Source organism: Sebastes umbrosus, chromosome 21 (assembly GCF_015220745.1).
Source record: "Sebastes umbrosus isolate fSebUmb1 chromosome 21, fSebUmb1.pri, whole genome shotgun sequence".
Classification (NCBI taxonomy): Eukaryota; Metazoa; Chordata; class Actinopteri; order Perciformes; family Sebastidae; genus Sebastes; species Sebastes umbrosus.
This window is the reverse complement of record NC_051289.1, coordinates 1,367,103-1,388,695: the sequence shown is the minus strand read 5'-3', so window position 1 is coordinate 1,388,695 and position 21,593 is coordinate 1,367,103. Positions and strand designations below refer to the sequence as shown.

General features: G+C 42.2%; 1 protein-coding gene across 3 annotated transcripts in view; it reads left to right on the top strand.

The window, feature by feature from the left end:
• LOC119480532 (sodium channel protein type 4 subunit alpha-like) overlaps positions 1-21,593 on the top strand; it is a 189,087-nt gene that overhangs the window by 21,050 nt on the left and 146,444 nt on the right. For 2 of the 3 annotated variants that reach the window (XR_005204947.1, XM_037756862.1), the window contains exon 2: positions 21,121-21,285. Coding sequence is in view for 2 of the 3 variants with exons in the window: in XM_037756862.1 (XP_037612790.1) it covers positions 21,163-21,285 (123 nt within the window). In the remaining variant the exon portion in view is untranslated. Of the gene's footprint in view, positions 1-20,732; positions 21,286-21,593 lie in introns of those variants that run through there. The other variant, XM_037756863.1, reaches the window with a different exon arrangement.

The window sequence follows — 21,593 nt, the reverse complement described above, 5'->3', positions numbered from 1 at the left end:
CACACACACACACACATACACACAAGATGCTTGTCCAGTTTCTCATTTAATATAAATTCAGTGTCAGAGTTTCTCTATTTGTGTTTCCGTTGATGCAGGTTGTCACGGTGACGGTCAGTGATCATGTCTTCACATTATTATCTAACATTCTTTATCTTAGCGTCGCCCGTCATTACTGTTATTACATCCATGGTTTTATCATCCTTTACCGGCCAAACAGCTGTTATTAAGCCGAAGTGATGTAGTGGAGTACACGAATAACACAATCTGAGAATACTCAGGTGAAGTAAAGTAAAGTAGCTGATAAAGCTCCTACAGCGCAGTGCATGAGTTACAACTGGTTATAACCAGAGAAGAAGAAGAGAGAGGATGTCACTGATGATGTCACAACATGACAGGACGGTTTAGAGCTGTCAATCAAAGTCATTCCCTCCAACTTTCTCTCCTTCTTTAATCCCTTCCTCTGTCTTCCTTCCTTCCTACTTCCCTCCTCCCCACTTCTTCCTTTCTTTCTGTCCTCCCGCTTTCTTTCATCTTCCTTTCTTCCTTCTTTCTTTCTTTCTTTCTTCCTTCCTTCCTTCCTTCCTTCACTCCCTCCTCCCCACTTCTTCTTCCCTCTTCCTTTCCTTTTCCTTTGTTCCTTCCTTCCCTCCCTCCTACTTCCTTCCTCCCTTCCTCCCTCCCTCCTTCCTCTCTTGTTCCCTCCTTTCTCCCTACCTCCCTTCCTCTCTTGTTCCCTCCCTCCTTCCTTCCTTCCTCCATCATCCCTCCCTCCCTACATCCTTCCTCTCTTGCTCCTTCCTTCCTCCCTCCTTCCTTCATCCCTCCTTCCTCCCTACCTCCCTTCCTCTCTCGTCCCCTCCTTCCTCCCTCCCTCCCTCCCTCCTTCCTTCCTACCTCCCTCCTTCATTCCTTCCTTCCTTCCTTCCTTCCTCCCTCCTTCCTTCCTCTCTTGTTCCCTTTCTTCCTTTTTCCCTCCTTCCTTCCTCTCTTGTTCCCTCCCTCTCTCTTCCTTCCTTCCTTCATCATCCCTTCCTTCCTTCCTTCCTTCCCTCCTTCCTCTCTTGTTCCCTCCTTCCCTCCTTCCTCTCTTGTTCCCTCCTTCCTCTCTTGTGTCTACCCTTTGATCTTCTGTGGTTGGAGATAATCTACTGACTACACACACACACACACACACAGTTGCTCTGAGCAGTCACTGCGACGGGACACCTGTCAGTTAGGTGTGTGTGTGTGTGTGTGTGTGTGTGTGTGTGTGTGTGTGTGCGTGTGTGTGTGCGTGCGTGCGTGTGTGTGCATGTTGAGACAGGCATGGTGTGAGAGTGGCTGAAACAACATGGTGAGGTCAGGAGGCCTCGAGAGCCACAGGATGATCATTTACTGACTGTGTGTGTCCCAGTTGGAAAGTGACAGCTGAGCGACAGAACGACAGGTATGTCAAGAGGGAGGAGGAGGAGGAGGAGGAAGAGGAGGAGGAGGAGAGAAGGAAGGAATGCAGAAAGTAAATGAGAGAAGGAAGGAGGAGAGAGTAGGGAAAGAAGAGAGAGAGAAGGAGAAGAAGAGGAGGACATAATATATAGAAAAGGAGGACCTTCCTGCTGAGACTGGTTGAGGTTTGAGGAAACACTTTTGTCCACAGGGACCAGAATCACGACTTCTGGCTCAACACGTCAATACGTTTGTATTAGTTTTAGATTGTAGTCGTGCTGCTTTTACTTTCCCAGCGTTATGAACGTCACCAGGACGCCGTGACCTCTGACCTCCTTGCTGTTTTATTTTGTTATGTGTTTTTTTGTTCCTCTAAGCGTTCAGGTCAGTGAACGTCTGAAGGACAATACAGCGAAGGGAAAAAGCGAGTGAGTGAATAAGAGAGTGAGCGGATGAATAATGGATGTGTGAATGTGTGTCAGTGAGTGTAAGCACCGCTCACCGGAGCCCGGGAGTCCGCGGTGATGTCGGGGAGTAACCCCAGCCGAAAGGTGACTCTGTCCCCTCCACTTCCTCTCTGGGCGCTCACCTGACACCTGCAGAGCCGAGGAAGCCCCCCCGCAGTACAAACTGAACCTAAACATCACTTCAGACAGATTCACACTGATGATGATGATGGTGATGATGATGATGAGAGAAAAAGGGACGCCGGCCATTGTCCGTATTAAAACGAGTCTTCACAACCTCCACCTTCTTTTAATAGTTTAGTCCTTCATGTTAAATATCAGCTTCACACCTGATGTGAACAACGAGAGCCACGAGAGCAGAGAGGTCAAATGCTCAAATTAATGTTCAATCTCCAATTTTTGGCCGTAGCCATTTTGGTTTCCATCTTGTTTTTTTAGCCATTGGCATCTTAGTTTCCATCTTAGTATTTGGCCGTTGCCATCTTGGTGTTTTGCTGTCTCCATCTCCAATATCCAATCTGTCTGACTGTCGCCATCTTATTTTTTAGGCCATCTCCATCTTGGTTTCCATCTTGGTTTTTGGCCATCGCCATCTTGGTTTCCATCTTGTTTTTTAGCCATTGGCATCTTGGTTTTTTGCTGTCGACTTCTTAGTTTCCATCTTGCTTTTTGGCCATCGCCATCTTTGTTTCCATCTTGTTTTTTGGCTGTGGCCATCTTGGTTTTTGGCAGTCACCATCTTGGTTTCCATCTTGGTTTCCATCTTGGTTTCTATCTTGGTTTCCATCTTGGTTTCTATCTTAGTTTCCATCTTGCTTTTTGGCCATCGCCATCTTTGTTTCCATCTTGTTTTTTGGCTGTGGCCATCTTGGTTTCCATCTTGTTTTTTGGCTGTGGCCATCTTGGTTTCCATCTTGGTTTTTGGCAGTCACCATCTTGGTTTCCATCTTGGTTTCCATCTTGGTTTCTATCTTGGTTTCCATCTTGGTTTTTAACCATCGGCATCTTGTTTTTTTGTAACCAGAAGTTACATGACATAAATCAATTTTGACTTCTGGTTTCAGACGGGACACGAACAGCGGTCTCCCCAGCAGTAGTCATCTCCCCGTCTTCCTCACTACGCGGTGGCGTTCGCCACTCTCTATACTTCCTGGTTCACAATTACATGGATAACATACAAACTGATTTTGAGCAGACCATCATGAAAACAATGTGTAGTTCTTGTCTACGTACACGAATCAATACATTACATTTTGTGACTATTTCAGCGACTGTTGTGCGACATGGCTGTGCGTTTGGAAGGAAACTTGACGTGATAAAACTCTTGTTTGTGAAACTTGAACCCAACCTTCCAGCATTTTCTGCTACCTTGTGCGCGTTGCCGACGGTAACCAACAGTACAATCTGTGCTGGACTCTGCAGTGAGGACACACCTCATACTTCAGGCCATCGTTAGCCACGTGCTAACAGACACGTAGTGTGAAGGAGAGGGGGACACCCCTGTCACTGAAGTCCAAAAACAGAAAGGTGGTGGTGGGTTGCCAGGTTGATGTGGATGCCAGGTTTGAGGTTACTTCCCCCCCACCACCATCACACACACACACACACACACACACACACACACACACACACACACACGCACGCACACACACCTTTGATGCTACAGTATGGCTGTGTGAACAAACAAACAGCTGCAGAATGCTGCGTTGCCAGGCGGACTTAGTTGCCAAGCTTTTGTTTATCCCCCTTTTCTGTGTCAGGGTCATTTCTTCTGGCATGAGCTGCCTTCTCTGCACACACAGACACACACACACAAACACATGCACACACACACACACACACACACGCATTCATTTACAACATGTTGTAGCACGAGAGAAGAAATAAATAAATGATCAACAAAAATGTCAACGCAACTTGTTTGCAGCAACACGCAACTGGAATAATCAATGCAGTCGTTCATGCACACACACACTCGCGCACACACACACACACACACGCATGCATGCACATGCACACACACACACAGTCTGAAGTGGATCTGAGCAGACTTGCAGTCAAACAGAAGAAATCTCTTCATGTAGATTTACATTTTCATCGACTCTCTCCATCTCCTCTCTCTCCGCTGCTTTTGGACATGATGGTGCTAATTACCCACAATGCCGTCTGGCTCGCTGTGTGTATGTGTGTGTGTGTGTGTGTGTGTGTCTTTTGGAGAGTCGTTCTCTAAAATCAGTGGCTGATGACAGAGAAGCTGCTGGTTAATTCAAGACCTCCTCTTCAATCTCTTCCCTCATTCTTGTCGTTTTTCTTTTTCTCGTCTCTTCTTTGTTCTTTATTTATTTTCATCTTCTTTTTTCTCCTCTTTTCCTCCTTGTTTTTTTATCATTTTTATTCTCCATCCTTTCCACATTTCCCTCTTTTCATTTGCATCTTTGATCATTCTTCTTCTTCTCTTTTTTACTCTGGTAATCTTCATCTCATTGCATCTTTTCTGTGCTTGCGTCTCGTGTCTTTGTCCTTTTTCTTTTAACTCCTCTTCACTTCTTTTATTTCATGTCTTCCTGTCTCCTTCTTTATTCTTTTCCTCCTCTGTCCTCATCATACTCGCCAACCTTGAGTCCTCAAAAAGTAGGGAGGATATCTAAACCAAAGCGGGGGTGTTCGGGGTGTTCCTCCCCCAGACAAATCTGACTTTGTTTCCTGCATTGTGGTACTTTACACTTTAAAAGAGTGAAAATAACAAAATAATATGTAAGTGTCATAGTGAGTAGTAGTAAGAGTTAAACTACTAATTTTACCTTAAATTCTCAGGAAAGAAAACTGAATATTTCGCTCCTCTAGCGTGAATCTCTGGCATAAACTAATCAGTTTTTCTGTTTTTTTTGCCGCTGCTTGATTTTCTTTCAGTCAGTGCGACAACGTCACCACTGCGCTCTGAAACCCGTGTTTCCTAATGTCTAGCGCCGCGCCATGGCGGCTTTTCGCTGCGTCGAGCAAAGCACGATTTTGGGCACAAACTGCCTTGTGTCGTGTTGTTGTGTGCTCTCTTCCGCCGGGAAACAACAGTTGGTGTAGCTGTATTGTCGTCTGGATGGAAACAGTAGAGATTCTAGACGCTGTAAGAGGCCAGGTTTAGATAACAAAAAGGATTTAACGTTGGAGGGTGCAGGTCGTATCCACGACGACCCTCCAACGCTTGTTTTGGTTGACGGATACGGAACGGATATGACGTCACGCCACTCAGACTACAACAATAAAAGCGGTAACTTCCTTCCACCTCCACATCGACTCAAATGAAGCAGATATATCGATTCTGGCATTAAAAAACTCTATTTAAAAATCGTAAAAATGATTGACAAGAATGATCCTCATCCGTTCATCCTGTTCATCCTCTTGTCCTCTCACTGCTTCTCCGCCCTCCTTCTCTCCTTTTCTTCTCTCCTTCCTCCGTCTTCTCTCCAGTCTGAAACATTTATCAAACCATTTATCCAAACACACGCGTCCGCTCATCCTGATCAGCTGGATGTTTCCTGAATCCTTTCCAGCCTCCTGATTGGCTCAGAGCAGCGAGTCACAGGTGTCCAAGTCCTCTCCGTCCACGTCTTCCTGATTTCCCCCAGGAACAATGTGTGTGTGTGTGTGTGTGTGTGTGTGTGTTTAATTAAAGCTGTGGTTGAGTCCGGACCAGGACCAGCTCTGATTCTCAGGTCTGAAACCCGTGTTGAGATCAGGAGTGGGAGACCAGCATCATCACTGTGGGATGAAATCTCATTTATGAGCTCCAGAGAGGCGGACGTTATTAGTTTAAACCGAGCATGTCTTCTACTTCATTACATGTTTTTACCTTCAGTGGAGTTTCTCCTGGTCGTCTCTCCCTCTTTCTCTCCCTCTTTGTCTTTGTTTTGGTTTCATGCAGTTAATTTACTGTTGATCTTTACAGAACAAAATCATGTAATCCCCACACTGATTCATCCTCAGGGCCGTACAGCTACCTTACTTCATGTCTTCAGTATTTAGCAATTTTTAGCGAGTTTACACAACACAGTTTTGGGTACGACGGCGTGTTAGGGCCATTGTAGGTATAAAAAAAATAAATAATAATAATTACGGCGCTGGAGGAGGGATTAATATTCAGAGAAAAAGTTGTTGTAAATTTACGAGAAAAAATATATTCTCTGAAGATTAAAGTGGCACGTTTACTATTCCCAGCTCCATAATTTATTCACTTATTTTTTTTACCAACAATGGCCCTAACATAAAATATTATATAAATAGGTACAAAAATATAAATATAGAAGAATAATACAATTAATTAAATGTGAAAGAAATACTATAAAAAATGTATCAGAAATATAAATATAGAATAGAAAAAAATCTATAAGAAATATGTACAAGAAACATAAATAAAGAAAAAAAAATAATATTATAAAAATAATAAAATAAATTACATAAATAGGTTCAAGAAATATAAATAGAGAAGAAAAATACAATAGTTTTAATTTTAAAGCTAGAGTGAAGATACTGGTATCATATGAAGCTATAAAACCTGGTGAATCCATCAGTACCAACCATGTCAGACTAGCTGGTCATGAAGGAGGTTAAGTAACGCTCCAAACTTGCGCTAAATTTTGGCGAGGAAAAACTGCCATGTCCATTTTCAAAGGGGTCCCTTGACCTCTGACCTCCAGATCAGTGAATGTAAATGGGTTCTATGGGTACCCACGAGTCTCCCCTTTACAGACATGCCCACTTTATGATCATCACATGCAGTTTGGGGCAAGTCATAGTCAAGTCAGCACACTGACACACTGACAGCTGTTGTTGCCTGTTGAGCTGCAGTTTGCCATGTTATGATTGGAGCATATTGTTTATGCTAAATGCAGTACCTGTGAGGGTTTCTGGACAATATCTGTTATTGATTTGTGTTGTTAATTGATTTACAATAATAAATATATACATACATTTGCATAAAGCAGCATATTTGTCCACTCCCATGTTGATAAGAGGACTAAATACTTGACTAATCTCCCTTTTAAGGAACATTTTTAAACATAACAAATTTGTAAATAATCTGATTAACTATTTTAATTGATTGACAGCCCTAAAGAATATATTACGTTTCTCTTTTTGTCTCAGCTCCTGTGTGTGCTGTATAGCTCTGTATTATATAACAGGAGTTTCTTGTACACAATAAATATTTTAATGAAACATTTAATGTATGAAAACACCAGTAAAAGAAACAACAGATTTGACTGTGGAAACTAAAGAGTGTTGTTCTGTTGTGGATAAATCTTCTTCTCTTTATGAGGACATTTACAAAAACAAGATCAAACACACGCACACACATGCTTTCAGAGTACACGCATGCAAGGACACATAGCTTTCTATTCCTGTGTCTGTATCTCCTATTTCACCCTCTTCTCTGTTTATCAGTTCACTTCTACTGAAATCAGTCCCATCGCTTTATTTACAAGACCGTCGATCACAAACACTCATTAAGGCTCAACAGTGCGATATGCAATATTATTGCAATTTCTTTTTGTTTTATTAAAGGGACTATTTGTAACTTTCAGAAATGCTTGTTAACAGCGACACCTGTGGCCGTTAAGTCAATGAAAGTCAGCGTCGGGCTCGCACTTGCTCGCTCTAAATAGACATGAAGGAGCATCGCTCAAAACAGTGAGGAGACACGTCAGCTAAAAGCACAATATCACTCTATATTTCAGCTGCTTGGCAGTAATGTTAGCTGACCAGACCAAGGTCTCTCCATGAATCAATGCTGATCCTAGTGTTGGCTTTTCCTGCCTCAGCCTCCCGACCGCGGCCGGAGGGAACAGGGGAGACACCGGAGTTTTGGTCGGAGACGATAACGTTTCTCTCTGCGGAGCCCCGTCACTTCACAAGACACGGGAAACCTCTGTTGGTCTGGAGGAGCTGCAGCAGTTATTTCTGCACAAACGTCCACTGAACATTCACTAGATATTCTCAGAGCTACACTAACTCTCCTCGTTTCGCCACCACTCGCTCTCTCTTGCTTCATCATTCACTTCCACAACACTAGTTTTCCTCCGACGTCGGTCACATCCCTGTTTTGCAAGACGGGCTTCACCAGATATAACTTTGTTTTTTTTGTGCTTCTGTGGAGTTTGTGTTGTAGGCTGGTCGTTTGTTGCCGTTAGCGGACTCCATTTCTAACCAAACATTAGCTATCGTAGCTGTATATCCCTGTATGCTGATAGAGGAAACCCACAAAGTCGTGGAAGGTCTCATTTTTTTAGGTTCGGTTACAACCTGTTCACAAATATGCAATAAAAAATGATTTATACGTGTACAAAGTTACATACAGTCCCTTTAATTCATCCTGATTTTAGTGCTACATAAGTAAACTTTATTGTTAGGCTGTTAGTAGGTATATTGTTGCTTAAGACGGTTTTAAAACAAATGAAATACTTGTTTATTGTTAAACGCAGATCACAGAGGGGCAACGAGACGCTTTGGTTGTGTCTGGTTGCTATGATACTAGGGATGTTCTTAACCGGCTGGACAGCTGGCCGCCTCACATACTGACGCATGTTTCCTTTATGCAATCACTGACACAACACACCTGCAGCTGAGGTGGTAATAAATACAGCGATGAAATATGACCATAAACACCACATCAACAAAACACGCTCATGACTAACGGAGATGTTAGAGACGAGCAGAGGGGAGGAGAGACTGAAGGAAGGAAGGAAGGAAGGAAGGAAGGAAGGAAGGAAGGAAGGAAAGAAACACGCTCATGACTAACGGTGATATAGACAAGCAGAGGTGAGGAGAGACTGAAGGAAGGAAGGAAGGAAGGAAGGAAGGAAGGAAACACGCTCATGACTAACGGTGATGTTAGAGATGAGCAGAGGGGAGGAGAGACTGAAGGAAGGAAGGAAGGAAGGAAGGCAGGAAGGAAGGAAACACTCATGACTAACGGTGATGTTAGAGACGAGCAGAGGTGACGAGAGACTGAAGGAAGGAAGGAAGGAAACACGCTCATGACTAACGGAGATGTTAGAGACAAGCAGAGGTGACGAGAGACTGAAGGAAGGAAGGAAGGCATGAAGGAAGGAATAATAAAGGAAGCAAGGAAAGAAGGAAGGAAGGAAGAAATTATAAAGAAAGCAAGGACAGAAGGAAGGAAGAAATAATAAAGGAATGAAGGAGAGAAGGAAGGAATGATGACGGAAGCAAGGAAAGAAGAAAAAAAAATAAAGGATACAAGTGCAAAAGGAAGGAATAATAAAGGAAGCAAGGACAGAAGGAAGGAAGGGAAAAATAAAGGAATCAACGAGAGAAGGAAGGAAGGATGAAGGATGCTAGGACAGAGAGAAAGAAGGAAACAAAGTGGATAAAGGAAAGGAGGAAAGGGGACATGTTGAAGAACATTTGTTCTTCAACATGTTGGATCATTAAATTGAGTGTTTTTTTAACCAGGTTTGGTCTCAGAGTCGATATCAGAGCAGAATATAGAGTATAGTATATATAGTAGTATATACTGTATATATATATACCGTAGTTTGTTTTAATTGAATGTGAAGTGTTCTTTAAAGGTTGCTGGCTGGTTTGGAGCGTTGAGTCTCCTCCTCTAGTGTCTGATGGAGATTTGACGACGTCTATAAAACACTTAATCTTCAGTACGACCTTGACCACAATATGAACTGATACCAGAGAGTGTGTGTGTGTGTGTGTGTGTGTGTGTGTGTGTGTGAGTGTGAGTGTGTGTGTTAATAACCACAGTTGACACACTCAGAGGGAACACTAACTGACACGCTGGAGATCACTAATATGGACATTATGATTTATGTGTAAAATAATCCTGAGTCACATGTTTCACTAAGAACTAAAACACATGATGTCATCATCTGGTTGTCTGCTGCGTGTTTCATCAACAACAAACTGGAGAATGGTATTTCTATAATAACAGTAATAACTATAGCGGGGCAGTTAAGCTTAACAATGTGCAGTTTGCGATAAAAGCAGGAAATTCGGGGCGGCTGTAGGTTTATATGTTATGAACAGATTTAGATATCAGGGCGCTGAAAAATCGAAAGTTATGTTACTACTTTAAAGAAATTAGTGGCGTTCAGGATCTGAAATTAGCACCCGCCACCCGCCGGTGAAATCATCAGGACAACCGACACTTTGGCAGGCAGGGAAAACACTAGAGATGGAATAGAGATCCGCAGTTGTACGCTTTCTTGGCACAATGACGCGTACGCACGCTGCATCAGGATTCAGTTTGTTTGACCGGAGAAAAAAAAGCTACTAAACCTGAGGGGACGCATCCTATTTCTCCCTGATAGAGCGACACTGTGAACAACAAACCTACGTTAGGTAACGTTAGCTGTTAGCAGCTCAGTCCTGACTGGATAAATAACGGAGCTACTAACGTTAACGGGGGTGCCATTGAGTTATTATTATGAGGCGTTCAAAGTCTGCTCAGGAAAAATGACTATTGAGTGAAGGTGAATTAAAACGTTATCATGATGTGTTCAAATGTAATCTCGTAAAATGTAGTTTATTGGTGATAAGCTTGAATAAATCCAGTTGTTTGAAGGAGATGTTTTCACATCAATATAAAATAGATATTAAAGAGAGATTTATGACCTGTTGAACTTCATAACAACTTAAGATTTTTTTAATCAAAGCAAATATTTAAATAATCATTTGAATTGTGTGTTTTTATGTAAATAACCACTACAGATATATAGTATATATAATAACAAAGTACAGTACAGTACTGAGTACACTACCCTCCCTTATGGTGTAATTCAACACTGTAATTTATCATGTATATAATGTTTTTGACATCAGATCTAAAATGTTATTCCTTCATTTAGCGCAGAGATTTCAAAAGTGGCAGATAAAGTTACTGAGTGGCAGGAAGTGAAGAAAGCTAATCTCAGACCGTGGTGGCGTTTTGACGCTTTGACAGATGTATTTTCTTTAACTTTGAAATATCACTAAAAAGACTGAACACATAGTTTGATAATAGTTGGACAGGAGGTTAAGCAGCACTGTGCATGAATAGTGGAGAGAGACGAGCACGCAGACAGCAGCAGGTCACAAACAGCAGGATGGACTTGATGTTAACGCATAGAGAGCTCCACGCCGGCCTGCAGAGGACTTTAAGGTGAAGTCGGTGGCGTCAGTGCGGGCGATGCCAGAGGACTCGCTAAGCTAATGAGTCAGGTTGGCTCAGCGTTGAGGAAGAGGAGGAGGAGGAGGAGGAGGAGGAGTGGGCCTGGACTGTCTGCAGCCCGAGCAACAACAAAGCACAATGAACCAACTACTGGCAGTCAGGGACGATCAGTCAACCCCGCCGAGAAACAGAAAAGCACCTTCAGCAGCAGACTGATCCAACCGCCTCTGACGGGCCGCCACGCAGGAAGCCAATTTAGGGCCAAACAGTCTGAAAGGAAGAACAGAAGAGAGACTGGAGCCTTGTTCCAGAAACTCACTGTGAGAAACAGTAGAGGAGTCTGTGTAAGACTGATGGATCCAAGAGGCTTTTCTATCATCCTGCAGCTTCCCAGTGGAGTTCCTCATGTAGTCACATTGTACTGTCATTTTGAAAAATGTTCTTAACCGATATTCGACCCTCGTTAACCGATTATTAACCGTTAACCATCAAGATGAGTGCCTCTCATGCAGCGGTGCACCAGCTGCAGTATATGAGCACAACAGACAACTGAGTCCTCAGTTCACCGTACGGGAGCGTTAACTTAGCAGGCCGCCACTTTCCCAGTAAAAGTCTCCACTGCACGTTTAGTTTAGTTTAGCAGGTTGTCAGCTGTGTGTCTGGCCGGCGTAACGACACTCTGTCTGGATTAACGATAGCGATACGCTCTGTCAGCGCGGCGTAACTTCAGCGAGTTTCCGACAGACCGTGTTGTCGGTGGCGTTCTAGCTGTGATCGTAGCTGTAGCAGACAGGGTGTGTGTACACTTTATTTGTTGGTGAATAAATGCTACGAGGCTACAACTCCTCCGCTCAAGCGAGCCAGAGACGGGAGCCGACTTCCTGTATCTGTAACGCCAACTCAGACTCTCTTAAGGTGGACCAGCTTTTCTCCTTAAAGTCACGAGTTATCTCAGCTTTTTAATTAATTATTAATATTTATTTAAACCGTTTTAACCGATAGCGTTAATCGGTTAAAATGCTGAATGTCGGTAAACGGTTAAACGGTTAATTATTGACATCACTAGCCACGACGACTATTCAGTGCATTGAGCAAAGCCCAACTTCGGGCGCTGCGTGCTGTGATGTGCGGCGAGCGCAGCTCAAACCACGTTGTGTCACGAGCAGCTCTCTTCTGCCAGTAAACAACATTGGTGTAGCTCTATTGTGGTCCGGGTGGAAACAGTAGAGCGTATACACGCTGTACAGCGCCAGAGACAGGTTGTGTTTCAAGACGGGTCGGGTGGGTTGCCGACACCCACTGAGGACAGTCCGCCCCGGTCGACCGTCACACCGGGAGCAGGGTGGTCTCTCCCCCGGCGGGGAGAGAGGGCGCAGCGAGCCTTAAAGTTGCGGCCGCGAGCAACCTTCGCCGGTCGTGGCGCACCGCCTCGTATGCGGGACTCCCCAGCCTGCCGTGTGTCGCTCACACCCTCCAGCTGGCTGTTAACGAGGGTCTTTAGGCACAGAGAAGTACTCGTATCGGTACTCGGTATCGGCGAGTACCCAAATGGAAGTACTTGTACTTGAAGATTTGCCGCTCCCAGATATCTATATCTTTTCATAACAGATAAACCTGCATCTCTGCCAAATGTCATGCTTCTATCACGAAATGCACAGTTGTTCTGAATATCTCAGTTTCACTAGAAGGTGTCTTCAGTTCCTCGGTTATTCCGGTTCTGAATAATGTGAAAGCTCGCTGTAGCTGAGTCAACGTTAGCTGCCCTTAATGAAACGGTTAGTTTTGCATTTTTTGAAGTGGGGTTGTATGAATCCTCTCGTGTGAAGAGAGGTCAAATTACTGATTTTGTCAATGGCGTCTGGTGAAGAGAGCGATAGAACGGCTTTAGTTCCCCGTCAGATAGGGCTGTCTGACGCTGAGGTAAAGCAGCTGTGGACGGGAGCAGCAGAAAGACGTACAGCTTTACCTCGCTGTCAGACAGCCCTATAGAGCCGTACTGCTGGTCTACGCAACAAGCTCTGATGGATCTATCTGACACTGACTGTATATCAGTTTTAAGTGTTGCGAGGGGGGGGGGGATAGTACAAGCAGAGACATCCACAGTGAGATGAAGAGCTGCAGGTGTCACGCCGCTAACACGTCACCAAGCTAAACTGTTACCTGTCTGAGGTGTTGGCTGAGCTCGGCATAAAGTAATATATATATATATATATATAATATTTGCAGACATAATAAGAAGAGCATCGTTCAGTACATGTCAGATGAAGTCTGAAACATCAGCGTGTCTGATGTAAAAACATCAGCAGCTCCACAGAGGTGGGATCTTACACGGCTGTGGAGGTGTGAAGGTTTATCATCCAACACGGAGCTTCGACATGACGCACGGAGGCGGCTGCATGTCAGGGTCACCCCCCCCCTTCCTCTCCATCCTCTCCATCCTGAAGCCAAACGGTCCCCGTGGTCCTCTGCCAGCTCGGCTGCTTGGCTCGCCGCCTGATATCAGTGAATCATTTCCTGCGCTGGGCAGCGGCTGCGCTCCGTTTTAACAGCAGCACGGTGACAAAATGTGTTTTCTCCTCTCAGGCTAATTGAATTGAAGGTGCTGCATATTCACCGCCGCTGCTTCTGGACGGCGGCGTGCTCTTAGGAGAGCTATAGTGCTGGGGAGAGTTTTCGCCCTCCATCACGGCGCCGTGACAGGACACGAAGAGAAAGGGGCTGATGGGATTGGTCCTGAGTGAGCTATTCCCCTTCTGCCTCATCAGTTCTACTGTATATGGAAGACTTTTGGTGACAAAACTACAGTTGGTGCAAAAAGACTTGAAATGGATGGAGAACGCTGCGCATAACTAATATATCAAACCAGTATCCATACGAATTACACCCATACTGGACGATTTACATCCATTGCCAAGGAGAGCTCCGCCTCGCTGCTCCGCCTCGCTGGGAGCCAACACCGACACCAAGCTGCTGGAGGCCCAGGCCGTATTACTGGGCCCGCTCAAGGGAAAGGAGGCACAGGAGAACCAGAACCAGGACTGAGCGGGGCAGACTGCCAGACCCTGCTGCAGTAGAATCAGAGGCCTTCTAAAGGGACTCTGGTGATCGGAAACACTTTTGTCCACAGGGACCGCCAGAATCAACACAAAATTTAAGTTTCTTGTCGTAGCTTTAAGTAAAGTTTGTGTCAACATTTTCATTTTACCAAATCATTGTACTACAGTTTAGGCCATAACTTCTATACATAGAAATGTATAACTATAGATCCTGGTGCTCAGAAACACTACCACTACCGTATTAACTTTAGGTAAAACTACAGTGCAAATAAATACTCAATGCAAGTAAGTCCTGCATTCAAAATAAGTAAAAGTGGTAAAAAATATTATCATCAAAATACATTTAAAGTACCAAAGGTAAAAGTACTCATTATGCAGAATAATATATATTATATTGTTTACATGTAATGCATATTGTTTTATGCTAAATGTAGTACCTGTGAGGGTTTCTGGACAATATCTGTCATTGTTTTGTGTTGTTAACTGATTTACAATAATAAATATATACATACATTTACATAAAGCAGCATATTTGAGTGTTATATTCTTGACTAATCTCCCTTCAAAGATACACTTTTAACAGATAAAATGTGTGATTAATCATGATTTAATATTTTAATACAGACCGTTGCTACGTATAACAGACTGTTACTATGTATAACAGACCATTGCTACTTATAGCAGACCGTTGCTACGTATAACAGACCGTTGCTACGTATAACAGACCGTTGCTATGTATAACAGAGCGTTGCTATGTATAACAGACCATTGCTACGTATTAGAGACCGTTGCTATGTGCAACAGACCGTTGCTATGGATTCCAGACCGTTGCTATGGACACCGTTTTTGTGTATCTGTGTAATAAGCGAGATAATGTACAGTGAGCGGGTCATTGTTGTGAGATAAATATATGTAAAGAATTCTATAAAAAAAGATGCACGATAAGTTAATAATAGGTTTTCAGAGCCTTTGCTTTCGCCCATTTAACACTACATGTCTAACACAACAACGTGTGCATAAAGTGAAGGATCTTCCTGGAGCAACTGTATAAACCTGCAGCCGTATATATTATATATTATATAACACCTCATATCAATATCCTCCATATATCACATCGTCATGTTCAGGCTTCTACCGTCGACTGTCCCGTAATATAAACATGAATGTGTCCCGTATTATACGTGCACCTTTATTAGCATAGAACATGTACTACACACACACACACACACACACACACACGCGCACACACGCACACACACACACACACACACACGCACACACACACACACACACACACGCACACACACACACACACACACACACACACACACACACACCTGGTTACACCACAGCCGATGCTTAAACATGTCAATCCAGCAAACTGCAGTAATTTAAGTTTTAATAGGAGGAATCAGGAGATGTTTTTTCTCTCCGGCTCATCAGACTTGCTGAATCACAGACTGTATCTGCTGTCGGACGAGGTCCCTGAATGCAGCTTAGACGGCCGAGGTTTAGCAGAATCTCAGAACACAGAGTCCTTAAACACTTTTCAGAGAAACTGAAGACAACAGCTGTGTTCTTGTAGTTTGGGTTAGACTCACAGCTGTATGGGTATGGATGAGCTAAAGCAGCTGCATCCATCAGCTCTTATATGATCTTGGTGCATCTGTCCCGCTTTATTTCCATACCATTTCAGCTATTCATCAGATACTGTGTGTGTGTGTGTGTGACCACACGCTTGGCTTGCTCTTTCCTCCTCCGAGCGTTTCTCGTCAACCTCTGACGAGCTGCTCTCTCTCTCTCTCTCTCTCTCTCTCTCTCTCTTTGTATGAGCCGTGTTGTACATCATGTCTGAAGCATGTTCATGAAATAAGGTCAAACTACTAAAGTACTCTCTGATCTTTTTAACAAAGTACATCCTGGAAAATACTGCACTTTTTAACAGTTATGTTGCGTAATTGTTAATGCAATTAACTAATTAATAATTAATTAATAATGGTTTTTTAACACGTCAGCCATGTTGAGATCAGTTGAGGAATTACCAAGCACCGCCCAAATAAATATTTTTCTTATATTTTCTTATATTTATGTTTCTTTTAATTATCTTCATAGTATTGTATACTTTTTTTGTATTTTTCTATTTTAAATGTATTTTTCTTGTATCTATTTTTCTAGTATTTTTTTCATGTTATTTTGGTATTTTTCTTGTATCTATAATTATGTTTCTCGTATATATATTTATAGTATTCTTTCATATTTTTGTTATTTATTCTTACATTCTATTTTTGTTTCTTGTACATATCTTTAAAGTATATTTTTATATTATTATTATATTTTTCTTCTATTCTCTATATTTCCGGTACATGTTTTTATATTTTTTCCATACTTTTATGGTATTTTTCGTCTATTCTATATTTATTTTTGTAAATATTTTTATAGTATTTTTTCATGTTTTGTATTTTTTCTATCCTATATTTATGTTTCTTGTATATATTCTTTTTATATATTTTGTTTTTTCTTATATTCTATATTTATATTTACTGTATCTATTTTTTATAAAAGAAAATTATATTTATATATCATATATTCTATGTTTATGTTTCTATATTTTTATACAAGTCTTTTCATATTTTAATAGTATTTTTCTAATCAATATTTATTTTTCTTGTGAATCTTTTTAAATTTTCATATTTTAATTTTTTTCTTTTATATTTATTTATTGTGATTTTTGCAATCCTGGCTTTTATTTTTAATTTCTTTTATTATGTTTATGTAATGCACCAATACATCAAAGCAAATTGCTTGGGTTAACACATTTGCGCACGTCATCATTATGGGTTATTGACTGTAGATTGATGAGCAACAATTGTATTTTTTTATCAATTTAAATTTGAATCAACACAATGAAGAGTAAAAGAGTGAAGAAGTCTGAATACTTTGTGAAGCCACTGTAAGTGTGTGTGTGTGTGTGTGTGTGTGTGTGTGTGTGTGTGTGTGTGTGTGTGTGTGTGTGTGTGTGTGTGTGTGTGTGTGTGTGTGTGTGTGTGTGTGTGTGTGTGTGTGTGTGTGTGTGTGTGTGTGAGTGTGTGTGTGTGTGTGCCTGTCCCAGGGCGATGCTTGTTTGGTCGTCTGCGTCGGTGTTCTGACCCAGTAAATTGAACCCGCCTCTGTTTCATAACATCCTCTCTTCACTGTCTCGGTGTCTGTAGTTAAAATCCTCGTTCCTAGCCTCATCACACCGTTCCTCTTTGTGTTGGGAGTGAATTAAAGTTTGCCCTTGAGCAAGGCAGCTGGCAGCTGGCTGCTGCTGCGTTAGAATTATCCTACTTATTATTATCTTCTCCAGTAAGAATCTAAACTAACTGATGGAAGCTGTCTGTCCGATCACTGTGTGAAGATGTGAAATGTGTTTATTGGTGACCTGAACCAGCATCTCAGTGAGCACAGGGGAGGTTCAACCATGTCATGCTAGCTTGACCTCTGACCTCCAGATATGTGAATGTAAATGGGTTCTATGGGTACCCACGAGTCTCTCCTTTACAGGCATGCCCACTTTATGATAATCACATGCAGTTACAGTCTTGAATTACATAAATTGGGTCTCACTGTGAAGCTGAGACTCTGGTGGATCCAATGAGCCCAACTGGATTCATGTGTGACCTTGACAAACGTGACCTCACTGTATGATATGACCTGTGGTGACCTCTAGGATAATCACAGCCTCATGAAACTTTACAGCCACAAACTAGAGACCTAGAGCATTCAGAGGATGGATGGATCAGACTAGAGACCTAGAGCATTCAGAGGATGGATGGATCAGACTAGAGACCTAGAGCATTCAGAGGATGGATGGATCAAACTAGAGACCTAGAGCATTCAGAGGATGGATGGATCAGACTAGAGACCTAGAGCATTCAGAGGATGGATGGATCAAACTAGAGACCTAGAGCATTCAGAGGATGGATGGATCAAACTAGAGACCTAGAGCATTCAGAGGATGGATGGATCAGACTAGAGACCTAGAGCATTCAGAGGATGGATGGATCAGACTAGAGACCTAGAGCATTCAGAGGATGGATGGATCAAACTAGAGACCTAGAGCATTCAGAGGATGGATGGATCAGACTAGAGACCTAGAGCATTCAGAGGATGGATGGATCAGACTAGAGACCTAGAGCATTCAGAGGATGGATGGATCAAACTAGAGACCTAGAGCATTCAGAGGATGGATGGATCAAACTAGAGACCTAGAGCATTCAGAGGATGGATGGATCAGACTAGAGACCTAGAGCATTCAGAGGATGGATGGCTTTCCTAGCTAGATTGACAATAAGTGGGTTTCTGAGCAGTTTACACAACAGAAAGTGCTCTCCATTCAATCGCCGAAAATACAAATTCTTACAGAAATCTCCAAAATGTCAAAAGTTTTTGATCCCAAATCACAGCATGTCTTTTTCTATGGTGTTCCTCAAGGTCTTGGTGTCTTAATGTGGTATTTTGGAGGGATTATTGATCATTTTTATCAATTCTCCAGTGGTAAAAAATAGTTAAATTTAGCACCAAATCTGTGGAACAAATGGAATCAACCCAAAAATTGCTGCAACAACTTATGAGACATAGTAGAGCATGAGGATCATAATGTTCTAAACCCTTATACTAAAATAATTTGACAAACAGTGCTGAGCAGCATTTTAAATTAATCTTTAGCTTTCAGATGATGTACACCACTTCTATGTGACATCTACTGTTGACCTGCTATCTCCCCCTGAAGACCCCCTGAACCCTCTAAAACAGACTAATAGACGGGTCTATTGCGGGTCTCAGAGGGTTAATGATCTACTCCAGATGCAGTACTCTGTGTAGTAGTACTCATGTTGTAATCCATATGTACAAAAATGCAACACAAAATAGGTCAGCTCAGTTCAGTCTTTGTTAAAAAGGTCTGGCTGCAGTTTGAGGCCAAAACACAGAAGAAGAAGAAGAAGAAGAAGAAGAAGAAGAAGTAAACAACAACAACATAAAGACACGAGTAAGAACAGAAAAGAAAGCTCATTAAAAACAGTGAAAGCTGGTGAAAGAACAGATCTCAACGTGTCTGTTCAGTAATTTGATGTTTGCAGCTGCTAGTCGTCGTTCAGCCTGAAGCTGAAGAAGAGCGCTGAGCTTCAGAGGAAGATTACTGACTGATACGTTTCTTCTAAACACGTCAGACTGTCGTTCATTAAGGTCAGCACACAGTCACAGGAAGTGACCTCTATAGCAGTACTACAATAATACTGTAAGAGGAGGAAATGCTCAGTGGGGGTCCTGATGAGTCTGGAGGAACTAACTAGTGAGTACGTGACCAACACCAGGACCGACTGGACCGACACATACAGCTTCAGATAAGGAAGGAAAACAGAGCTGGATTCTCCTTTTGATGTGGACACACACACACACACACACACACACACACACACACACACACACACACACACACACACACACACACACACACGCACACACACACACACGAACACACACTTCAGAAATCAGATTTGGGAGCTGTGAAGAATAAATGCATGAAGGGTTGAAAAACGAGGCCTGTCTAATCATTCAATTAGGATCCAAAGCAGATGGTCTGGACACACACACGCACACACACACACACACGCACACACACACACACACACACACACACACACACACACACAGACCTGTTACACTCACACTTTGTCAGTCTTGCTCTATATGAACTCTCTGTGTGTAATCCTATACTCAATCTCTCTCTCTCAGAGTAACTCTAGAGTCCACTGAGTGTTAATGAGACACTGTTGTCGGCCTGCACTTCATTACCTGGACATCCCATAATTATCTGACTGTATACGTTGTTATAGCAACTTAATATCAGGAAGCAACCTCCGGGTCTGAGAAGTGAAGCCGATGCTGAAGTGTCTTAAACCTGCATCCTCTCTATCAGCCAGCAGGGGGCGACTCCTCTGGTTGTATAGAAGTCTGATAGAAAATGAGCCTACTTCTCTCTTGATTTATTACCTCAGTAAACATTGTAAACATGAGTTTATGGTCTCAATCGCTAGTTTCAAGTCTTCTTCAATACAGCATGATGTTCATTTAGTAAACGATGGTCCCTTTTAGAGTCACATAGACCATAAAGCAGGGGATGCTTTAGGGCGGGGCTACCTGCTGATTGACAGGTCGCTACCACGGCGTTGTCCGGTCTGGGAGTTGTCCGTGTTTTCGTCATTTTATTTTGCCAAAAATAAACAAAACAACAACACCTGACATTCTCTAAAAACCTTTGCAAGAATGCAATTAAAAATATTACTGTGCTAGTAGGATACATTTATTGTTTGGATTTGTTAATAAAAGATCAAATAAAATAAAATAAAAGAATAAAATAAAATGAAATACCATCTGAAACTTCTTCTGCTGTATGACATCATGTCCTGATACATTGTTGAAAGGCACTCTGGGTAATGTAGGAAAAGGTTTCTGGACTGAAACATTATATATTTTAATATTTAAATTGTCTTGGGTTGTTGTTGTTATTGATTATAGATTATTGATTTTATATTGATCATTCCCTCTCTCTCTGTGTGTTCAGCTGGTATGTATAGATTATTAGTTATATATTGATCCCTCTCTCTCTCTCTCTCTCTCTCTCTCTCTGTGTGTGTTCAGCTGGTATTGATAGATTATTAGTTATATATTGATCCCTCTCTCTCTCTCTCTCTCTCTCTCTGTGTGTGTTCAGCTGGTATTGATAGATTATTAGTTATATATTGATCCCTCTCTCTCTCTCTCTCTCTCTCTCTGTCTCTCTCTCTCTGTGTGTGTTCAGCTGGTATGTATAGATTATTGGTTATATATTGATCCCTCTCTCTCTCTCTCTGTCTCTCTCTCTCTGTGTGTGTTCAGCTGGTATGTATAGATTATTGGTTATATATTGATCCCTCTCTCTCTCTCTCTCTCTCTCTCTCTCTGTGTGTGTGTTCAGCTGGTATACTGGGCCAGTCAGCAGCAGGATCAGGATGAGAAGATGGCTGGCTGTGTGTTTCCAATGGGACCAGAGAGCTTTCAGCGCTTCACGCCGGACTCCCTGGCTGCCATCGAGCAGCGCATCGCCCAGGAGCGGGCCCGACGCAGCAAACACTACCAGGAGGTACACAACCCACAAACACAACTTATTAGATGTTTTATCATTTATCATTAATATAGGATGAAACAGGAAGTAGAAGATGAAACATTGGAGTTCAATAAAATGGAGAGATGTGAGGCAGCTTCAGCAGGTAGATGTGTTTCAGAGGTGGTGATGTTACACAAACAAATGCTATAAAAATAAGTACAAGAAACATAAATATAGAATAAAATAAAATAAGAAGAATATCATAAAAATATATACAAGAAACCTAAATATAGAATAGGAGAATATAATAAAAATATGGAAAAAATAAAATAAAAATATTTACA